The 21,500-nt window shown below is 56.0% G+C and overlaps 1 protein-coding gene across 2 annotated transcripts in view; it reads right to left on the bottom strand.

Moving 5' to 3' along the window:
- The window catches only part of PPP2R2C (protein phosphatase 2 regulatory subunit Bgamma), a 127,727-nt gene that overhangs the window by 22,800 nt on the left and 83,427 nt on the right, over nt 1-21,500 (bottom strand). For both annotated transcript variants that reach the window (XM_047718819.1, XM_047718820.1), the window contains exons 5-6: nt 17,075-17,252; nt 2,777-2,941 (exon numbers count right to left, since the gene is read on the bottom strand). In XM_047718819.1, the coding sequence (XP_047574775.1) occupies nt 2,777-2,941; nt 17,075-17,252 (343 nt within the window). The remainder of the gene's footprint in view (nt 1-2,776; nt 2,942-17,074; nt 17,253-21,500) is intronic.

Genomic DNA, 21,500 nt, shown 5'->3' with positions numbered 1-21,500 from the left:
GAGCCTGCTTCCCCCTCTCTCTCTTCCTGCCTCTCTGCCTACTTGTAATCTCTCTGTCAAATAAATAAATAAAATCTTAAAAAAAAAAAAAGAAAGAAAGAAAGGCTGGCCTCGAAGTCTCATCCTGCATCCTTCCCGTGGGGCTTGCATGGGCTCAGTGGAGCCCAGACTCTTCCCCAACCTCGGTCTGTGCCAGTTGGACCCAGAGCTGCACACAGATAAGTCTCCAGGCCACCTGTGGCCTGAGGCACAGAATAATGGCCCCCAGGGTGGTCTGCCCCCTAATCCACAGCACCTGGGAATATGTTCTGTTATGTGGCAAAGGGGAAACTAAGATCACCGATCAGCCAAATGTTCCAGGTGGGCCCAATGGAATCCTCAGGGTCCTTAAAAGGGGAAGGGGAGGCAGAAGCCGGAGAAGGGGAGGCATGGATTCCTCCTCGCCAGAGCCTCCAGAAGGGACCAGCCTCCAGAAGGGACACCTTGATTTTTGTCAGCTCAGACCCATATCAGACTTCTGAACTGCAAAACTGTAAGAGACAAAATACCTGTGTCCTGTTAAGCCATAAGTCTGTGGTGATCTGTTTGGGCAGCCCTGGGACCCCAATAGAGCCCTGGGCTGCCCCCTGGGGGCTGGGCGCCATCCACACGCACACCTGGGCTTCCTGTCCATCCAAACACTGACAGCTCCGCACCTTTATCTCCAGCTGGGACCCACCCTCCCTGGAGCCCAGCACGATCTCCCACATACATGTCCAACACTGGCCCTTTGGTCCCATCTCTGCTCCTGGCTGCCCTGCTCCCTGCAAACCCATTGTCCGTCCCAGGACAGGACCCCATCTTCACCCACCGCACAAACAAAACCTCAGATGGAGTCATCATGGTCCACACCCCATTTGGCACAGGCTGCCAGCTCAGCCTTCAAAGAACAGTTCCCAGAATTGGGGCTGACTCCTCGCCTTGGCCATCCCACCCGGGGTGCACTGTTTCTTCTCAATGAACCTTGGGGTGGGGCTCCTCCCATCCGTTTCCACGCTGACCCCTCTGTAGTCTGTTCTTCTCAAACACACATCTCACGAAATCCTGCCCTGCCCTCAACCCTCCACAGGTGTCTGACCTCACTTAGAATCAAACGGGATCCTTCCCCTGACCTACGGGCTTTCTAAGTCACCCACCTCGAGTGCCTCTCTGACCTCAGCTCTCGACATCCTTCCCCTTGGTCACTGAACCTCAGGTCCCACCTCAGAGCCTGCAGTGTCCCCCTTCTAGAACATTCTTTCCCCCAGAGATTGCATGGCTCAATGGCACCTCGGGGTGTCTGTTCCATTTTAACTTCTCCCTGCGCCCTACTCCTCGGTGACTGTTGTTGCTATCTGTCACCACCTCCTGACATGACACGACCCAGTGACGAGTTCATCGCCTGTCTGCTAGCTCTTGCTACACCCACCATGGCAGGAAACATCTGGAGCATAGCAGGTGGTGTCCCGGCTCTACTCAGAGGGCCATCTGCTCTCCCACCCTCGGGGCTGGCCTCTCAGCTCTCTGAATTTGCAAATGCAAACTGCGCAAAGGGATGTCCTGCCCAGTGAGGAAACCAGTGGGGAAGGCCTGGAGAGGGACAGCAGCGGAAATGGGCTTGCCTAGAGAAGAGCAATGTGAGGAGATGTAGGGGGACCAGGCTTGGTCAAGGAGTGGGGAAGGGCCAGCAGCCGCAGAGGGTCCTGAGCTCGAGCCCCTGTGAGCCAGCCAACAGCCACCCTTTTGGGCTGCCCAAGGAAACCAGGCTCCCGAGCGGAGAAGAGTGAGCCAGTCCCTCCAAACAGACCTTGCTAAAAATGCCTCCAGGGGCCCACTGGTCACTTATTTATTCATTCATTCATTCACTCAACAAATGCTTATTTCCGGATACTGTTGCAGGCTCTGGGGTAGAGACAGAGAAGAACCAAAGTCCCCACCCTTCTGACTGGAGTCCTGTCTGTCCCTGTCCCCTGCTGCCACTGCAAGGTCACTCAGGGAGGATGCCCTGGCCTGACCCCTTGATCCTCTGCCTTCAGAGGCCTCTGGGAAACCCAGCACCAAGCAGCTCAGCCTGGAGAGTCCTGGGTTCAAGTTCTGCATCACCACTTGTCACTCTGGGTGACATTGGACCCATCCCTGGAGCCTCAGCTTCCTGTTTTGTGCAGCACTCCGTCAGTGCTCGTGTGGGGATGAGACGATGTGGGTGACAGCTGTCTGGGTGCCTGGCTCAGCATGTCCAGTGAGGACAATGGAAGTTGTCCTGTCATGTTCCCTGGATCTCGCTCAGGCATCCCCCTCCCTGGCTGGCCCTGAGGTGGGTTCCAGCATGAGGAAGTGACCTCATGGAGCTCACAAGCTGCTGGGGGAGATGCCCCAGCCCACAGAAAATTCTTCAGGGTGTGGGCAGTCTGAGAGAAGGAAGCTCTGGGGACTCCAGGGGCACAGAGAAAGGGCCTGAACCAAGGTGGAGGTCAGGGAAGGCTTCCTGGAGGAGGTGACCGCTAAGTATGGTCCCTCCTTAGCTTCTGGCTCCCAGCTTACTCCCCGACCCTTGTTTTAGCAGCCTGGGTCCTGGATGCTGGGCAGTTCCTACCTGGGGACTTGGGGGGCAGTGGGTGGCAAGATCAGCTTCCCCCTGCCCCAGCCAGTGCAGGAGACGCCTACGCCACTCCCACCCTCCCCGGGGCACCAGCCCCAGGACGGGCACTGTCCTGCCGCCCCCACTCTGTACCGGGTCCCAGCTGGTGTGGACACTTACGTTTGGAGTGCTTGTCACACAGAGCGGCTGCGCGCATGTCGCAGAGACGCAGGGAGCCCTTGCTGCTGCTGTAGACAAAGAGGTTGCAGTGGTGGGGGTGAAACTCAGACGCCGTGATCACTTCCGTGAGGTCCTCCATATTGGCTGGCTTGATGTCCACGATGTCTGGCCCATCAAGGAAAGGGCAGAGAAGGCAGGGCACCCTCGCTGCTCCGCCTTCCCACCTACCCTGTGTCTGAGCCGCATCTCCATCCCCGAGACCCCTGGACAAAGCCCCAGACGGTTTCCGAGCTACAGACCGGCATGTCCAACTGCCCGCGGGCTGCCCGCTCTGGATGCCATTCACTGTCCCTGCAGCCTACCCCCTGACCTATGCCTTCTCCCCAGCCAGCACCCACCAGCTTCCCAGCCTCCCCTCCTCCCCCCACACCAGGTGCTGAGCAGAAGGCAAGGAGCGTTTGGGGGCCTAGCATGTGTGGGGCTCCTGGTGAACAATTTCAGTTCTCCCTGTCACTGATGCTTTGCACCTGGGGCTGAGTGTGCGGGGAACCCCACCCACCGGCACCCACTGCCCTTCTGTCCATGGCATCAAGACTCTCCTTTGAGGAAAAGGTTCTCTGCCTTTCTGGGTTCTCTGCCCTCATCTGTGCCTTCCACTCCACTCACAATTGCCAGGAGGGCTGAGCACGTGGCCTCGCAGGTGCCAGCACAGGGATTCCAGGCTTGAGACGCAGGACATGCTGGGAGCAGCCATGTCCTCTCTGCTGGACTGGGTGGTGTGCAGAAGAGGGGCGTGTTCATGTTGCTGGGACAAGGGAAACCTGGAGCCCACAGCTAGGGCAGACACCCCCAAAGACGGAGCGGAGGAAAAGACCCAGCAATGCCATTTGAATCCTGAATCGGGATGTGCAGGAAGCCATGAGCCTTGTACAATTAAACATGGGAGTCAATAAATCCATTTTCTATTAGGATCAGGAATTCTGTTGCTTGCAAAGAAAGTATCCCTGGCAGATACTCCAGAGCCCAGAGAGGGTAAGCAACTTGCCCAGGATGGCTCAGCAGCAAGTAGTAAATCTACATTCCCAGCCATTGCTTATTGTCTACAACAGCAAATCCAAACCCGTTGGTGTAGCGTTCAAGGCCCGGCACAGCCCCTCTCCACCTCTCCAGCTTTGGGTCCAACTGGTCCCTGGGCCCTAAAGGTGCTTTCCTCGCTGACAGCGACACCCTGGTCTCTGGTGTCCCCAGTCCTGCGTGGGGGCTCTACCCAGCCTGTCCCCTGTAGCTGAAATGCCCTCTCCTCCCTCTGCATCTGTGTGTGGGCTCTGGAATCAGAGCCTGGGGTTCAAATCCCAGCTCTGCCACCTCTTCCCTATGCAATCAAGGGGAAGTTCCCTAGCTCTTCGTGCCTCTGTTTCTTCATCTGTAAAATGGGCCAATAGTTCTAACACAGTCGTACTGTGAAAACTACAGGAGTCCAAGCCCCTTGCTCACTGCTCGACACATCACAGAGCTCAGTGAATATCAAGGACATTACTGCTTTTTGTTATCTGGAAAATACTGATTGAGACTCACCTGCCATCAGCCCTCCCTCCTTCTCCCACCCGCAGCCTCAATAAAGGGGCATTTTGTGACTTTTGCAAACAGGAGAGTTTCTAAAACAACACAAAAAAATGTTGAAGCTGAGTGACCAGAAGCACTGAGGAGAGTCTGTGTGCTCACGCTCAAATACTGCTTCTGGAAACATCTCATTAACCAGAAACTTAGAATCACATAAAAATATAGAGGAGAAAGGAGCCTGGGCTGGTTTCCCAGGAAACTGCCATTTTCTGGGACAATAAGAAGAGATTAAATCATAGAAAATGAGACTGAACAGTAAGAAAAAGCTGAGACTTCTGTGCTGCTAATTCCATCCCCATCCTTCAGGGGCTAAGCGCCTACATATTCCTGCTTGGGAACGGCTTCAACTTCTCCCCCAACCTTAAAATGGTGTCTGGGGAAAAGGTGCGGCCGTTTATGAAATGTCAGACACGTGAGCACAGCACTCATCTGATGCTTCGGCCCGGGAGAACTAAGTCCTCTCTGCCAAACTCGGGCCACAAAAGTCCAAGGAAGCTTGGGGACATGGAAATAAATGCCCAGGCCTCAGGGAACCCAGCTGGGCTTGGAGACCCGGTGCATCACATATAAGGGGACATGTGTTTGCACCGTGTTTCATCGGGCTGCAACTTCTGGGAGAACAGGAGTCTGTGGGATAAGGTGGAAACACCTTGCCAACCACTCTAGCTTCCCTTCTGGGGCAGGGTAGGGGGACCTGTCCATGGGCACCACAGAACTCAGGGCAGCCGCGTCCTGATTGCTTTTCCCAAAGAATGGGGGGCAGAAGTGACAGGTGCCAGGTGTTCCCCCCCACCCCCAGGCTGAAAAGCTTTGAGAGTCAGCATGAGGTGCGCCATGACACCTTCCCCTCTGCAGGGGACTTCCCCTCTGTGCCCTAGGGGACCTGCTACAAAAGATACCTGAATTGTTTCAAGCTTCTGAGACTTTCCAGTGGTCTGTTTCTGCCCATAACCTACCCTCCCAACCCACTCAACATCCAAGCCCTCTTCCTTTTCCCACCTCGGGATGTTCTAGGATGCAGCTCAATGGAGAAGGATCAGAGGTGTGACATCTGAGCTCCAATCACTCTGTGTCCACCAAAACCAAAACTCTTATGCACCCAACCACGACTGTTGTTCTGTTTATGACCGTCGTGAGTCACCGGCCACCCACATTTACTCAGTGTCTGGCTTGTGTAGACAGAGGCCGATGCTTGTGAAAATCTGTTCACCAAGATGGGAAGACTGTGCGTCCCTGGGAAGGCAGCGCAGTGGGGGCGGGAGGCTCAGAAGCCTCCTCCCCTGGCCCCCAGGTACTGCTCCCTGACCCACAAGGGGCCCAAGGCCAAGCGAACGGGTGTGGCCTCTTTGCTCAAGTCTGGACTGCATGCTTCCTGCGACCCCATCATGCTTAACCAGTCCTACCAGCCTCATGAAACACCTGCTAGAAATACGTTCAAGGTGTGACCGCTTTTAGAAGCACACGGGGGTCAATGACGTCTGCAGTCCTCTGCAGTGAGCAGGCCTGAACCAGGCGGCACAGAGGGGCCGAGGGCAAGGCCCGTGGACTGAGGGTCCCACGTGTGGGGCTTGGGGGGAGAGCCTCCCAGGCCGGGGTCCCGCTGACAGCCCAGGACCACCGCTCTTACAGCCCAAGCATCACTCAGGGAATCTCCTGCAGGAATTCCAAAGGACTCTGGGTACAGGGGTTGCTGGGGAAAGATGGATGGGAAACGTTTCCACATGACCCCGCTGGAAGAAGACCTCTGGTCACACCCTGGCATCTAAGTCTGCGGACCAGAAAGGGTGGAGAGAGGAGCAGATCACACAGGGAAGGAGGAGGACGAGAGACGGTGAACTTGCTCGGGGCCACCTCCCTCGACTGAGCATAAGGGACTTTTCATCCAGAGCAGCAGGTTGAATAGGTGACTAGTAAATGGCCACAACCTAACCCCCAGAGACTCCACATGTGGCCTCACTGAGAGAAAGAGTACTTGTGGATATAGGGAAGGGCCTTAAGAGGAGGCCGGAGTGGCTCTGAACCAGTGACAAATGTCTTTCTAAGGCCCCATGACCACGGGGGCAGGCTGGAGAGCAGGCGGCTGCTAGGAAGGCCTGGGGCTCCCAGGAGCTGGGAGACGCAGGATGGAGGCTCCTGGGGAGCCTCCGGAGGGAGCACAGCTCCAGCCAGCATGAAAACTGGAGTAGATTTCTGTCATAAGCCGCCCGGTTTGCGGACATTTGCTCTGGCATCTGCGGGAAACTCAGATGCCGGCTTGCTGCTGGGAGCTGGGGAGCAGCGGCCTGGCTGTCGCACTAGTCCCCCATAGTGCTCACTGGTTGGCTGCCCAGCTCCCCAGTGAGGGCAGGGACCTGTCCGTCTGCGTCGCTGCTGCACCTTCAGTGTCTGGAGCAGCGCCTGGCACACGACAGGGGATTTGCAGAAATGGATGAACCCCCGAGCCTGTCGGGGGCCCCTGAGAGCTGGGCCAGAGGTGCACAGGGAGGATCCCACCCAGCTCAAGGGGACGAAACCCTTACAGGGAAGGCGAAGTGCAGGTTCAGGGAGAGGCCAGGCCAGGGGGGCAGGGGAGGGGGTCCCTGACAAGGGCCATTAGAAGGGCCACCGCCCAGCAGTGCGTAGGAATCCTTGCAGCATCCGCGCAAACGCTCCAGAGCACGGCGGAACCCAGGAAGCACACTGGGCCTGGGTTTCTGTGAGGTTCTCGGAAAGGTTGCCTTCCTTGGGTCCCCACTGCACTCTGCCCGCAGACCTGCTCGTGCTTGGCTTTTGTGCCTGGTCCGCCCTGTGGGCTGGCCGCTGGCACGCTGCTTCCCGGCTGTGACCCCTCAAACCTCTCCAGCCATGAGTGATGTGTACCCCATCCCGTGGTGGAGGATGCGGTTGGGGGGGCTTGGGAAGGAAGAGCTGCGCTCTCGGGTCTTGGCAGAGGGGGCCCCGCCCAGGACTGACTGAGCTGGTTTCCACTGTTGGCAATGCGCCCCCGTGATGGGGGCAAAGCAGAGCAGGGGTGAGAAGTGCATACTTCGGGCTGGGAGGGGTGTGGCCCCTAGAGCGCCAGGGTCTAGGGGGAGGTCTCTAGCTCCTCACAGCTTTGGGGTCCCACCCCATATCTTACAGTGAATCCCTTTTCTTTCCGGGCCCAAGTGTCAACGGGCAGATCGCTCTAGACCCAGGGCAAGCAGATGTCTGTAAAAGGCCCGAGAGTCAGGATTTTAGGCATAAGAGGCGGTAAGATCTCACCTCGACTGGTCAGCGCTGTGGCTCTACAGCAAAGCGGGTGCGGACAACATGAATAGGAGTGGCTGAGCGCCCTTAAAATGCGAGCAGGTGCTCTGACCCCCAGGGCTGCGCTTTGCTGGCTGCAGGCCCAGAAAAAGGACTGTGGTCTTGCTTTTGTAACAGTAACCTCCCTTCTTGACCCCCCGCAGGACCAGAGTGAGACAGAGCCCCACTGGCCCGGCTCCTCCCTCCAGGGCCTGGCTGTGCCCTGTGAGCTCTGGTCCTTGCCGGGAGGAGTCAGCAAAGCTCTGAAACAGGCCTTTGTCCCCCCGCCCGGAGCAGAGTCTGCAGCTCTTGCTGTCAAGGACACTGCAGGGTACTCCAGGCAGGCCTTCTGCTGTGTCATCAGGTTTATAGAGATTTTTATAGAACCTCCTTCATCGCCTGCTGCCAAAGGGCCATGGCTTTTTGGCAGCCAGCCAGGGTCACATCGGTCCCCGGGCCGCATCACCTCGATGTCCCACTCGGAGGGCCCCTGAAGTGTCGGGGAGAAGGTCACTGCAGCTCAGTGGCTCTCGTTCCTCTGAGTTCACCTCTCAGCCTGGTTCCCCCTACACTACTGGGGGTGGGTGGGGGGAGGTGGGCACAAGTGCCAAGGATCATCACTCATCCACGGCCAAATCTCCCCCCACCGCCGTGAGATCAGTCAGGCCCATGAGAACGACAAACATTGCTGGTTTGTTTGGGAAGGAGCTCAAGTGAGGAACAGGGATGGAAACCATCCCGTAAACATCAAAGAAGCACACAGATACGAACTAACATCACAGCAGGCTTTAGGGACAGCGCCACGACCAGGGACTCTATAGAGATGCAGCCGCTGAGGCTGGAGACCCAGTCCACCCCTCAGAGAGCTGCTGAGTGCAGACCCCAACCCTGCATCTGCCAGTCAGGTCCCTTGCATCCCTGTGGGAAGGACCACCCACCCTCCACGCCCACGAAGGAGGTGAGAGAGACCCCAGGGCCGGTGAGTGACATGCCCTGGGCCACAGGTGGGCCACCGCAGAGCAAGGACAGAGTCCTGGCTTCCTGACTCCCAGCTGGTGCTCCTCCCTGCGCCCACCCTTTTCTGGCAGGAGGGCATCTCCAGACAATACGCAACCCCACGGGCAAGGCAGCTAGGGCACACTGGACTGGCTCATGACCTGCAAGGGGGGGTGCTAGCAGTGTGGGTGGGGGGCGTTCGATGAGGAGAAGGATGCAGCCTTGGGCTCCATTGATTCAACTAAACAAAGTGTGGTTGATCTAGATGTCTCAGCAGGAACATGCTCTCGGGATGGGGGAGACGGTTACCATGGGGACGCAGCAGCCACCGCTCGAGGACGGAGGCAGTTCTGCCGAGAACCACACCATGAGAAGCCTCCCCCACGGGCTCTCCAGGGACACTGGAGAAGGCCTCCTGCACATGGAGGCAGTCTTGTTGGGGAACAGCCACCAAAGCTTTTTTTTTTTTTTTCCAGCCAGTTTTCTCCAAAAGATGACCTGGCTACGGACATGAGCTAGAAGCACTTCTGGCCAAACCACATCAGATCCTGGAAGAGGTTCCTGGCAACCTTGGCCTCTGTATGAAGTTGCTGCAGGCTGCCACAGCATGGGTGGCTTAAACAATAAATTATTCCCTTCTAGTCCTGGAGGGTGGAAGTTCAAGATAAAGGCGTCAGAAGGTTGCCTTCTTTAAGGCTTCTCTCTGTAGGGTGTAGATGGCCCTCTTCTGCCCATCTCCTCGCATAGTCTTCCCTCTCTCTCTCTCTTAACCTCCTCTTCTTGTAAGGACGACAGTCACAAGGGATTAGGACACCCCCCACCATGGATTCCTTTTAGCTTAATCACCTCTTTAAAGACCAAATACAGTTACATTTGAGGTCCTGGGGATAGGACCCCAACATATGAGTTTCAGTGGGACACAATTCAGCCCATAACAGGCTCCTTCCCTTCTCTGCTCAGAACCTTACTAACTATGAGGGTGCAGTCCTGCTTGGAGAGAAGAGCCAGATTGCTGGGGCCACAGGGGGCCATGGAGAGGGGCTAGTCCATGTAACCGCTCATGCACAAGCCTGCTAAAGCCCTTGTGTGTCTTCACGTGTCGAGCCACCAGCCAGCCTATGTGATTCCCAAGTTCCGAGCCAGGGAAGAGAGCACTCAGTTCAGAGTCACAAAGACCAGGGCTTAATAGTCCAGCCCCATGGTACACAGCTGTATGACCCTCTGGACAACTTCTCTACCTCCCTGCCCCTGCTTTTCTCATCTGCAGAATGGATTGATAACATCTGCTTAGCAAGGCTGTGATAAGGATTTAATGAGAGGACATTAAGTCAAAGCCCCTAGCAATTAAAGTAAATAAAATGACTTAGACATATGATTTTTAAAAAGGCCCTAGCCCAGTTAGTACTTTTAGCAATAATTAAAGTTCTCTAAATCAGAATCAGAGTCTTTCTCTCCCTCTGGGAAAACAGGAAATTAAGCAGGTTGCCAAACGGCAACATATACCCCTCCTCCCCGAGAAAATAAGAACTTGAGGCTCTGTGCTGAATGGCACACCTTCCTTGGCTCCTAAGAGCTGAGGGAGAAACCCCAGACAGGACAGAGCCGGGAAGCACACCCAGGGGGCTGCCTTCTTGTGGTCACTAAGAGAGGGCAAACCAGAGCCTCTCCTGACCTCCCCTCCCAGGGCTTCCAGCCCAGCAGTGAAAGCAGAGGACCTCACAATGCTGTCCTGCTGGAGTCCCAATGGAGCAGGATAGGAGACAGGACTCCGGGCTGGGGTCAAGCGTGGAGGAATTTAATCAGAAGCATGTCTCAGAAATGCCATGGAGGCCCATCAGGAGGAATCAGAAGCACAGAAAAGGTGCACGTTCTCATCACTAGAACCTCTGTTAGGAACACACAGCTGCCACCGCCTTTGCACTTGGCCACCTGGGTCAACTGTCACCTATGTCACCATATGATCCCCACTCTGTCCTGCCGTGGGAGAGCACACGCTCTCCCTTAGGATCTAAAAGTAAAGCCAGGAAACATCATTGTACTCATGGGGCTTCTCAGAGCTCATCCCCATGCCACCCACAAAATGACAGTCCCATGAGGCGAGCCACGTTTGAGCTAGAGGTGGAATGACAGAGGCTGTGGCAAAGGCTATGGCTCTCCTCACTGCAAGGTTGTGCAGGGATGCGTGTGCATTCTGCATCCAGAGGTCCTGAGTCTGAATCCTAGGCCCTGCCACTTCCCAGCTGGGTAACTCTGGGTAATTACTTGCCCTTCCTGTGGCTTTGTTTCCTTGTCTATAAAAGGGGGATGTGAATGAGGCCTACTCCACAGTGTTGTCAGAAGGTTTAAAGAGAATTGGCATAAGCGATGTGCTCAGAGCTGTGTTGGGCACAGAGTACATCTCGGTAAGGGGTGAGGGAGATGGTGCTGTGTGAGGTGGTGGGGGGAGGTGGTGGGGGAGAGGACCCACAGCAGTGGTTGCCCGTGAAGTCAGCACCACGGACAGCTGACAAGCCCTCCCGCAGGCCCTGCTGGAAGCCCAGCCTTGCTGAGCCCCCAAGCAAGGGTGTGCTGGCAAGAGTTCACCCACATGCTTTCTGGGTGGGAAACAATTTTGGGGATTCAGACCCAGGGCATTTCTGAGCACACGTTCCTGTTCCTTCTCTGTAGAGTGGAACTATAGGAGGATGGAACAAGGCAGCCTCTAGGGTGCCTGACAGCAGGTCAGAGCCAGTGTGGGTTGAGTCTGAAGTCCACCAGGCTCTGTGCTCCCTGACCCTTCCACCCTCCTAGCCCCTAGCATAGTCCCCTCCTTTGTTCCCTGCATGGGGAACATGCTCAGCCCACAGGCGGCTGAGTGTGGACCGAGGTTTGGAGCCTCTGCCCCTCATCGCCACACCATCCCGCCTCATTTCAGGACCTGCTCCATCAATGGCAATTAGAAATTTGCTCGACCAAGGCTTGGTGCGATGCAAGCTTCCACCGTGAGAAATCGGTCAGGGGGTAGGAAAATCAATTGAACCATCTTCACAATTCTCCAAGTGCTAAAAATAAAGCAGTGACCCTTCAGCTGAGACCCTCTGTGCAATCTGTTACCTTTATTTAAAAGGCATCAAGCTCCAGAAAAATCACTGAGCGCTGCCTAACTGTCTCCAATGTTGGTATTACAGGATGTGAGAGGTTGTTTAAACAGATGTGGACACAGTGCCGGGGAGGAAGGGGCTTCAACAATCAGAGATGACGCGGCAATTCTGAGAGACAGCCTCAAAGACCTAAGGAGCTTCTGTTTAGGGGGAAACACTGGCCACCTGGTGCGCCTGATTACTGCCAGGCCTTTCACAAGCATGACTTCTTTATTCCTTACAAACATCCTTTGGACAAGGAGTTTGGCTCATTTTACACTGGTGGAAATCGGTGGCCAAGGAGGTTACACAATGAATCTGAGCACAGGTCTGCCAGACCTCAGAGCCCAGACCGCTGCTCATTTGTGCCCGGGGTCTCTGAGCACCCCTGAGCCCAGATTTATAAGGAGGTGTCTACATCCTAACACCGCATGGACACTGGAATTCCTCCATCCAAAGTCGTTGTGTACAACCATTCCCAAGCACCTACTATGTGCCAGACCCTGCCTTATATATGGGGATACAGAGATGGCTCAGAGGGGGTGTGCCTCATCTCAAGGGTTTCTCCAGAAAATGGGTTGAGGAGGAAAAGCCCAGTGTGACCAGGTAGTGTGGGCTCAAAGGGGCTCTGACAGCCCAGGAGGCACATGGAGTGAGCAGAGCAGAGGTGACCTGGTGAAGGGGGCTGTGAGTGACGCTTATGGGCAAAGGGGAGCCAGCCAGGCTACAAGAAGGAGACAGAACCATCCAGAAGAGGAATAGCAGAAGGCAGAGCACCTCTCCCTTTAATCCTCCCCAATAACATGAAGAGAACCCCAACGGCCCAACAGTGTGGTCAGGCCTGATGCACAGGAGCCTGGGGAGGCAGGTTAGGGGCCATTGCTGAGGGATTTGGGCTTTCTCTAGGAGTTGATGGGGAGCCACTGAGACCTTTAAGCCAGGGCCCGACATGCTCAGAGCAGAGGATCTGATGAGCCACTCTCCCAGCTCTGTGCAGGGCCAGGGGGGTTGGGCTGTGTAGGATCCAGGCAACGGGCCAGGCAGGAACCATGTGGCTGCAGCGGGGCCTTGGCAGGGATGGAAAGGAAAGCCTGATTTCAGAGCCATCCAAGGGGAGGAAGGAAAGGGCTTGGCACCTCCTTCCATCTTGGGGGCGAGGGAAAGGAAGGAGGTGCCTGGCACACATACAGAGGCTCCATGAGCACCGGGCTCCCTGCATCTCCACGCACAGCAGCCAAATCTCAAATTAGCAGCAGAAAGGTCCTCTGAGTCCGCTTCTTCACTATCTGTTCTCACTGGTCCAAACAATGCCCACCTTCTCTCCTTTATTAAGAAGGCTTTCCTTTCTCTCAAAACCTTGCCTAGAGATCAATTCTGCTAGGGTGGAAAGTATTACAAGAAGGTAGTTCCACAGCAGGAGATTTTGGGGGATCAGAGCCTGAGCCACAGTGCCCACTGGGGCAAGTCAAGACACCGGAGGGCAAGAGTTAAAGGACGGTGAAGCCTCTGGCCCAGAACACCTGGCCATGTGCTTGCCCAAATGGGGTCTCCCAATTTGGAGCCATTCCTCCCACGTTGGAAATGAAACACCTTTTCTAGTTACTTGACGGTGCAAGACCCATGTCGTGGTGGCAGCCCACGGTCCCAATGCCTTTTCTGCCAGGACGCCGGCCTCTGTAGTGCCAGTACCAGGCTCTGCGTGGGGCCCCTGGGGCTCATCATACTGGTGGCCAAGCAGCAACAGGCCCCAGGGAGTGCCACGTGCACCATGGCTCCCTGACAAACAGGTCTCAGCAGGGGAGGTTTCCACAACCACCACACGGCCCAGGAGACCCCCCACTGCCCCTCCATCTAGCCCACACCTACAGCCCCGCAGATAAATGGGGCTGGAGAAACCGCACAGTACTGTGCTTGGTGGTCTCCCAGCACCTGCCAGCTGCCTGCATGCTGGATAATGTACTTATTTATTACATGAATGGTTTACTGTCTGTTGGCTCCAGGAAGGCAAGGTTCTTTGTCTATCTAATTCAAAGTCAAAGAGCCTGGCATACAGTAGGCACTCAATAAATACAGTGGTGAATGGCATGCTCCCCAGCATGTGGACAGGGCACAATCCATGTGTTTAAATGGGGCAAGGAGGCACCGCTGGTCATAAGGACTCAGGAGGACCGTGCCTGCAGTCCTGAGGTGGATCAACCCTCTTTTCTTGTTTATGACTAACCTGTTCCAATGTCCTGTGGCCACCTCAGTCTGAAAGATGGTTATGATATGGCCCACTGCCCCACTACTCCACTGCCTCCTGCCCACGGCCAAACCCCTGCCTACTCGTTGCTGCTTCCCCCCAGATCTCCTCGCTGGACTCCTGGGCTCCTGGGCTCCAAGCTTGCCTGCTGGAATCCAGTCCACCCAGGACACACATGCACAGTTCTCTCACTGTCCTAACCTGTCATGCCCTGCAACGCCCACTCTTGCCCACCACAGCTTGTGTGGGTGCTGCCCCGCTCACGCAAGGGTGATGTTCCCGACACAGTCCAGAGGCCCCCACGGGCAGGGCCGATTTTCTTTCATTGTCCCTGTGTCCCTGGGGCTCAGCATGGGCCCAGGTCAGAAGAGGTAACAGGAATTAATGGCTAAATGAAAGGGAACACTATCCCTTACACAGCTGTACAGGGTGAGGGCATTCACAGTGTTACCGAGTTCTTACAGCAGCCCAGTAGCGTTAGTCTGGCCTGGGGCATGTCCCCAGCCTGGTCCTATGACAAGGGAGCCAGAGCTCCAGGAGAGTGGCCACAGCAGGTGGCCCGAGAGCAGGACAAACATCCTCGGCCCAGGCCATGGAGGCCCAAGGGTGAGTCCCAGCTCTGCCCCCATCAGCCCAGCCCCCAGTCTCCCTGAACTTCTATTTCTGCACTGCACAATGGGGTGATAACGTGCCACCGCATTCAGCTTTCACACCAACACCAAGGTCAAGTGAGACAGCGAAGGGAACATGGTCGAGTGCTAGGAGGAAGCGCTGAGGACAGCCCGTGACAGTCCCTCAAGTCCCGTGCCCACCCTGTTTGCAGACCTAGAGCTGCCATGTGACCCATTTTGTTCTGCTAGGAAACTGGTCAACACCTCAAACTTGGCAGGGGACGTCTGGCTGTGTGATCCTCCGCAGGGACCCCCAACTGCTGGGACAGTGCCTGCTTTTCCCAAGGGGACCCCTATAGTGACCCCCTCCAGCACCCCTGACTCAGGCCTGACCAGTCAGAGCACTGTATCCCACCCCCACAACAGTCACAGGTTCAGAGGTGCCCTTGAGGCCCCCATCAGAACCCATGGGGTGCCATCTGGGGGCTTGATGGGAGAGGTTACAGGAAACTGGTCTCTTTCCTCGTGGGACTTTATTCTGGGAGGGCAGGGCATGTACTGTTGTCCCCAGTTTGCCACCATGGGGCATCTGAGACAAGCCAGAGCAGAGAGCAGATGCAAGAAAAGCAGAGAGAACCATCTAATGGCATTGTATCAGCCCCTGGCTCCAGCTGTGCCTGAAGCCTTCTCATGATCCACAAGTCAGTAAATGCCTGTGTTTGATTGAGTCAGCCCGGATGAGGTGTTCTAAGCCTTGCAACCAAAGGAGTCCTGAACCACTGAAGTTCTCAGCACTGGGAACAAGGGCAGGGCCCACTGGGCTTTCAGCCTGAACGGAGCGTCAGGCAGATGCCCAGGCCAGCTCTCTCCACCAAGCCAAATCTGAACTTCCATTCCTCCAGCCTCAGCTCCTCCTTGAACTCTGGGCCCACCACAACCCACTTCCACCCTCCTGGCTTAGAGCCCTCCACCCTTTTGGGGCAGGAAGGAGACAGATGCTTTCGTTTCCTGACACCGAGCACCAGCTCTGTGCTGGGCGCATCTGGGAGGGGCTCACTGAACGCGCCTGCTGCAGTCCTAGCGGCGAGGGGTCTGTGAGGCTCACAGGGAGCCAGTTACTCCCCCAAGATCAGCGAGCTTAGGGGGCAGAGCGAGACTCTTGCAGAGGCTCACAGTGACCGCAAAGCCCCACACCCACCCACGGGGCTCAGGGAAGAACATGCGCTTGTTCTCTGCTCCTGTGAGCCCCCTTTCTCCCTGTTCCCGAGGTCTCCCTGCCCAGTGGCCTCTGGCCAGCCCCTGACTCTCAGCCCTCAGAAGCCATTTGCTACCCTCTGTCTCACCTTCAAGCCCTCCAGACAGCTCCTTCCTGCTCCCACATGCCCTCCCGGCCAACCCTGGCTTCTGCTCTGATGGACACAACCTACTCGTGACCTTAGGTAAGGCAGCAACAGTAGCAGGCCGGACATCCCATGCTGGGAGCTTCTGGCGGCAGGAGCAGCCCGGCACCCAGCACAGAGGGGACACTTGGGAAACTGTCAGCTTGCACGACAGTTCTGGGGTGGGGAAGGGTTGCCTCCTACCCCGTTCCATTGCACACCTGGGAGGCAGACTTCACAAAAGGCAGCTGGACATAAAGGTTGGAGATGGGTAGTCAGGGGTTTGGGGTGCTAAGTGCTGGGTCGGACACTTGCTATGTGTGAGCTCTGAGTGGGTTAACCTGGGCTCCCTGGGACTCAGTTTCCTCACTGATACAGGAAGTCATGATAGCACCTACCTCCCGGATTGTTATGAGGATGACATGAGTTGACATGAACACATGCTGAAGTCAGGTGCAGAGCCCCACTGTGTAGGATTATTATTACTGACCTGCAAACAGTGACACGGTAGCAACCTGACTGCTTTGTCCATGGGGGCCCCTCCCAGGCTTGTGCTTGTGTACCAAGTTCTTTCTTCAACAGCCAGCAGGGTCTAGAGTCCATCCTACTGCCCTTAGCTTGCCTGACATAGGGCACCTCCAGGCAGGCCCCCCTCTGACCCCCTTCAGCTGGGCTCCTGACACCTCGACTATCCCCCTAAGCCAGGCCCCCAAGGCTGTTCATCACACACTCAGGCCCCTGCCTTGGGCTGCAGGGAGGAGGGTCCAGAGCAACCTCCGCTGACTCTCCAATGGTTTAGCCATCCCTCCTCTGGGAGGGCAGACCCCAGAACTCTCTCTCCTCTGGGGTCCCCGAGGCGGTCCCAGAATGACAGGGAACAGAGCCATCCGGAGAAGGCAAGGGGTTGAATATAACCCTCGGCAGCCACGGATTTAGAGTTTCATAAACCAGCTTATTAGGATTCCAGATCGGGGCCTCACTTGCTGAAGAAGCTGAGTGAAAGCAGAACTGAGCCAGCCACCCCCTTCCGGAAGCCCCCCGAGAGATGGCGCGGGAAAGGATACTGAAGCTTCTGTCGGTGACAGCCAGGTGCCAGAGGTTGATGCGCAGGTCGTCTGCCGACATGTACGTCTCGCAGTCGCTGTTGACGGAGATGGAGTTGATGTGGTAGGTGTGGCCATTGGCGAAGACCCTCCGTGGGCTCACCTCCACCATCAGATCCATGGGCTTCAGCACAGGCACCTGCAGGGGAGGGGGCGAGTTGAAGGATGACGAGGTGACGGAGTGGGGGGGTGCAGGGGGACGGGGGCCCAACGCAGAGACAGCATGCTGGGGCTACACGATGACAACCAGAGGCCAGGAGTGTGCTTGTGGGTGTCCATCCTGCACAGGCTGGGAACAGGCAGCACCATGTGGCCAACATTCTTCACCAGCTAGCCCTACAGGAAAGCTTAGACTCCCAGAACTGGTTCTGAGTCGGCTGCGGGACATTGAATAAGGGGCCAAACCCCTCAGCACCCCAGATTCCTTGCCTCTGAAATGGAATAAGAAGATACCATGGCAGTCCCCTCCAATGATCCACCGTTTTTGTTCCCTTTTCACAAGGAAGTGGCTGCGGAGGCAAGAACTACATTTCCCAGCTGCCCTTGCAGTCGGCTGTGGCCATGTGACTGGTTCTGACCAGTAGGATGTGAGCACAGTGACACTGGGCACGTGGGCCTTCTCTACCCGCTTTCCCCTTCCACTGCTGGAAGGTGAGGACCCGAGATTTTGGAGTGAAGGCCGTGGGATGGAAGGAGTCTGCATCCTTGCAGGAACGTCATGTGTCCACCAGGAACACCGACCCTGGGCCTTCCCATAAATGAGCAAGACATTTCAGTGTGCTGCTCCCTGTGATGCTGGGATTATCTGTTAGGGCCGCTGGTGTTAGCCTCATGCACACGAACTCCCGCCGGAGAGGGTGGTGTGAGGAGTCCCCGGGACAGTATCACATCCTGTGTCTTGGCTTCCCTCTGTGCCCTCTGCCTGAAACAATCACCCTCTGAACACCCAGTTATGCTGACTCGTCCTGCTACCTGCCAGGCTCCTGGGCCTGGGGCAGCAGTTACCAGGGAGAGTCACGGGAAGCCAAACTGAACTGCCCGAGGACACAGAGGGGCAGACGGGCTGCCAGCCCTCGGGTGGGAGACAGAAACCGATACAGAAGGGAGCATGTGTGCACATGCATATGTATGTGAGCGAGAGTTCCCATAGCACAGGTGCTATGTGGAAAAATAAAACAGGTGCAGGGTCGGGTGACAGGGTGGCTGGAAAGGTGCCAGGTAGGAAGGGAAATGAGGAGGGATATGTAGGAGCAGGGCTGACGAAGGCTGTGTGGCTCAGACTTGGGCTGACATGGACCGGACAATCTCCTTCTCCCAGCGGACCTATCCTGATTGCCCGTCACTCTTAGGCTGGGCCAGGGGCTCCCTGGAGGGGCCGCAGTCTGTCATAAGCCTGGCCCCACGACGAGGCTGCTGTCATATTCCTGCAGTGGCCTGGGAATGGTCAGGGGTGCACTGTGTCTTCTCGTGTTCATCTCTGTATGACTGGTGCTCAGCCCAGGGTCCCGCACAAAAAGGTCCCGGGGGAATGAGTGGGTAGGTCAGTGAATGGGGTGAGTCCCTTGGGCTCCCCAGGGAGCTTGGTGCTGCAGTCAGGGTGTGTGAGCCCTAAATGTTCCTCCTCTGGCACAGCACCAGGGGACCCAGCACAAGTCTGTGCAAGCATGTGTGCCTGCTTATGCACATGTGAGTGTGCATGTGTGTGCATGAGTGTGGATGTGTGCAAAATCGGTGTGCATGCCTGCCTGGCTCTGGGCCATACTTGTGTCGCTGACTCTGGGCCTGAGCTTCTAGGAACTCTACCTGAGATGAGAGCGGGTGGTGTGACTGGGCCTCCACCTTGCCCATGTGCTCCCCCCATGTTGGATATTCTAGGTCAGCTCTTAATCTTCCTTCCTTTTCCTCAAGTCACAGCCACCCGCAGGTCCCCGGGACTCTCTCAAGTCACACCTGTCTAGAGAAGGTCAGAGCATCACTGGCCTAGCAAAGTCTTAGATCTCAGTCTGCCTCCCCTCCTTCTGGCAACATCACTTCCCCTCCTGGCAGCCTTGGCCTACACCCAGGGCTCTGGCATTTACTGCCATCCCCAAACCATATTTCAGAGTCATTAAAAGAACAAAGGAGAAGAGTGAAAATAAAAATGCCCTGAAGTTTTGGATGTCTCATGATTAAAACGATTCTTCTCTCCCAAACCTTCTAGAAGCCACAGTCAGGTCAAGGTGAGAGGTAAGACAGCAGACATCTAAACACTAAGGACAGAACATTGTGGATACACAAGGCCAGACTGCACAGAAACAGGGTGAGGGTTTTTCCGTGGCTTGTGTAGAAACAGCTTCACAGAGGAGAAAGCTAATAGGGTTTTAAAGGATGAATAGGAGTCCACCAAATCAACAAGGTAGAATGACTCCGTGTCTGTCTCCCTGTGGGGCTGGGCACTCAGCCTGACCCAGCCCACCTCTGAAACCCAGGGAGCTAGCATGGGGCCCAGGGCATAGCAGCTGGTCAGTAAACAATAGTGACAGGCTCCAGTGGGAACAGCTTGGATTCAGTAAAAAACTGCACATGGCTGGGTGGCTTGGGAAACACAGGAAGAGACAAAGAAGAGGTGAGAGGAGGAAAGGCCCAGATGCCCCTGTTCTTTCTCCCTTTCTTCTCCTTCAGCCTCAGCTGGTGGTTAAGGGTCATCTTGGGATGTGAGTGAGATACAGAGCAAAGTCTCAGATGCTGGGAGGGAAATAAATGGATTCCCGCGGGCCACCGGCTCTGCCGCAAACGCCAAGCCCATCAAGTGGTGATAATTGCATCCTTCCCACCAGATGAAAGCCTCATAAACTTCCTGGGGGCTGGGGGAGGCATGGGAGGGAGCACGTCACTCCCATTACTCAATGTGGAAGCTAATTGGCCTCCTGGCTTTCTCAGAATTTATTTGCACAATTTGCCAGTCATTTAGAGGCTGATATGCTTAAAACATTTATTTCTTCATCTCGGGACCAACATTGATTACTGTTTCATATTTACGACAATTCCCTGCACATGTAGTAAACGTATACACTGAGCTGCTTCAGGGAAAGTGAGTCCTCATCCCCATTTTGCTGGTGAGGAAACGGAGGCATGGGGCAGGGCCCTACCTTCAGCCGCCTGACCAACCACAAGTGGACCTGGGAGCCGTTGGGAAGCCCGGGAGAAATGCTAACAGCCCCATGCAGGTCTCGCCACTGTCCTCCCATCCCCAGCTCCCCGGGGGAGTGGTGCACACTCAGAGTCGTGAGTTGGTCCCCCTCTCCCAGGAGGACAGGCAGCTTGTGCGATGTGACCCAGGCTTTTCCGATCGGCCAAAACATGGAAATTGGAGCTGAAGAAAGGTACCGGTGAGGCTCAGTCGTGGGACTCAGGCCGCCTCCTCAGAGCCAAGCTGGTCCCAGGAACAGGGGACACTGGGACTCAGACCCAATCCTGCCCCCAGGCTCTTTGTTTTGCTGAGGGCTCCCCATGCCCCAAGCAGGGCTGGGCACAAAACCGGTGCTCAGTAGGTGTGCAATGTGTAAATAAGTCCAAATGAGCCATGCGCCAGCATCCCCTTCGGCAGACACGAGCAGAACCCTGCCATGTTCCAGGCTCCATTCTGGAAGCAAGGGACAGACAAGATGGTCTGGCTATGCTCCCTGCCTGCTGGAGATGGACAGGGACAGACTTCTATGGAATCTTCTCGCAGGACACCACTGACCATCCCCACTGCTCTCCTGGAAGGCTGGGACCTCACTCCCACATCATGGAAGAGCCTGGCATGCTGACTCTGGAGCCAGACTTTCCTGGCTCTCGTTTGGATCCCGGCTCTCGTTTCAGATGTCAAATGGTGTTGATAATCACGTGTCCCATTTATAGGACTTTGGGGAGGACTGAGGTACCATGGGTAGAGTGCTTGGAAGACTCATGCTGGCCACAGTGCTTATGCTCATTCCAGACCAGGAGTCAGTGGACTCACAGAGGCTGAGTGCCTCCCAAGGCCACACCGGCAGCCAGTGGCCCGGGCAGGACTGGAACCCAGATCCTGGGATTCCAGAACACTCTCCACTGTGTCTCACAGCCTCTGGAAGAAAGAGGAGTTCTTTTGCCTTTTAATCACGTGGGAACGAGAGTTTGCTCTGGCATGGCCCCGCAGCTGAACCTTCCCAGCCTCTTTTCAAACAGCCCTCTTTCCCACTGAGCAGGCGGCGAGAATCACCTATTCCAGGCCTCTCTCGGCCCTTCGGCAAAGGGCTTGGAATCCACGAAGTTCAGCCCATGGGTTCTCCAGGACATGCATCACCCCACCTCATCCCCACATCACTTCTGAGAGAAAGAGAATGGCCTCTGCTTAGCTCATGAAGAGCCCAAGGCTAGAGCCAGA

This window comes from Lutra lutra, chromosome 2, assembly GCF_902655055.1.
Source record: "Lutra lutra chromosome 2, mLutLut1.2, whole genome shotgun sequence".
Lineage (NCBI taxonomy): Eukaryota > Metazoa > Chordata > Mammalia > Carnivora > Mustelidae > Lutra > Lutra lutra.
The sequence above is the reverse complement of the archived record's forward strand: the minus strand, read 5'-3'. Positions and strand labels throughout refer to the sequence as shown.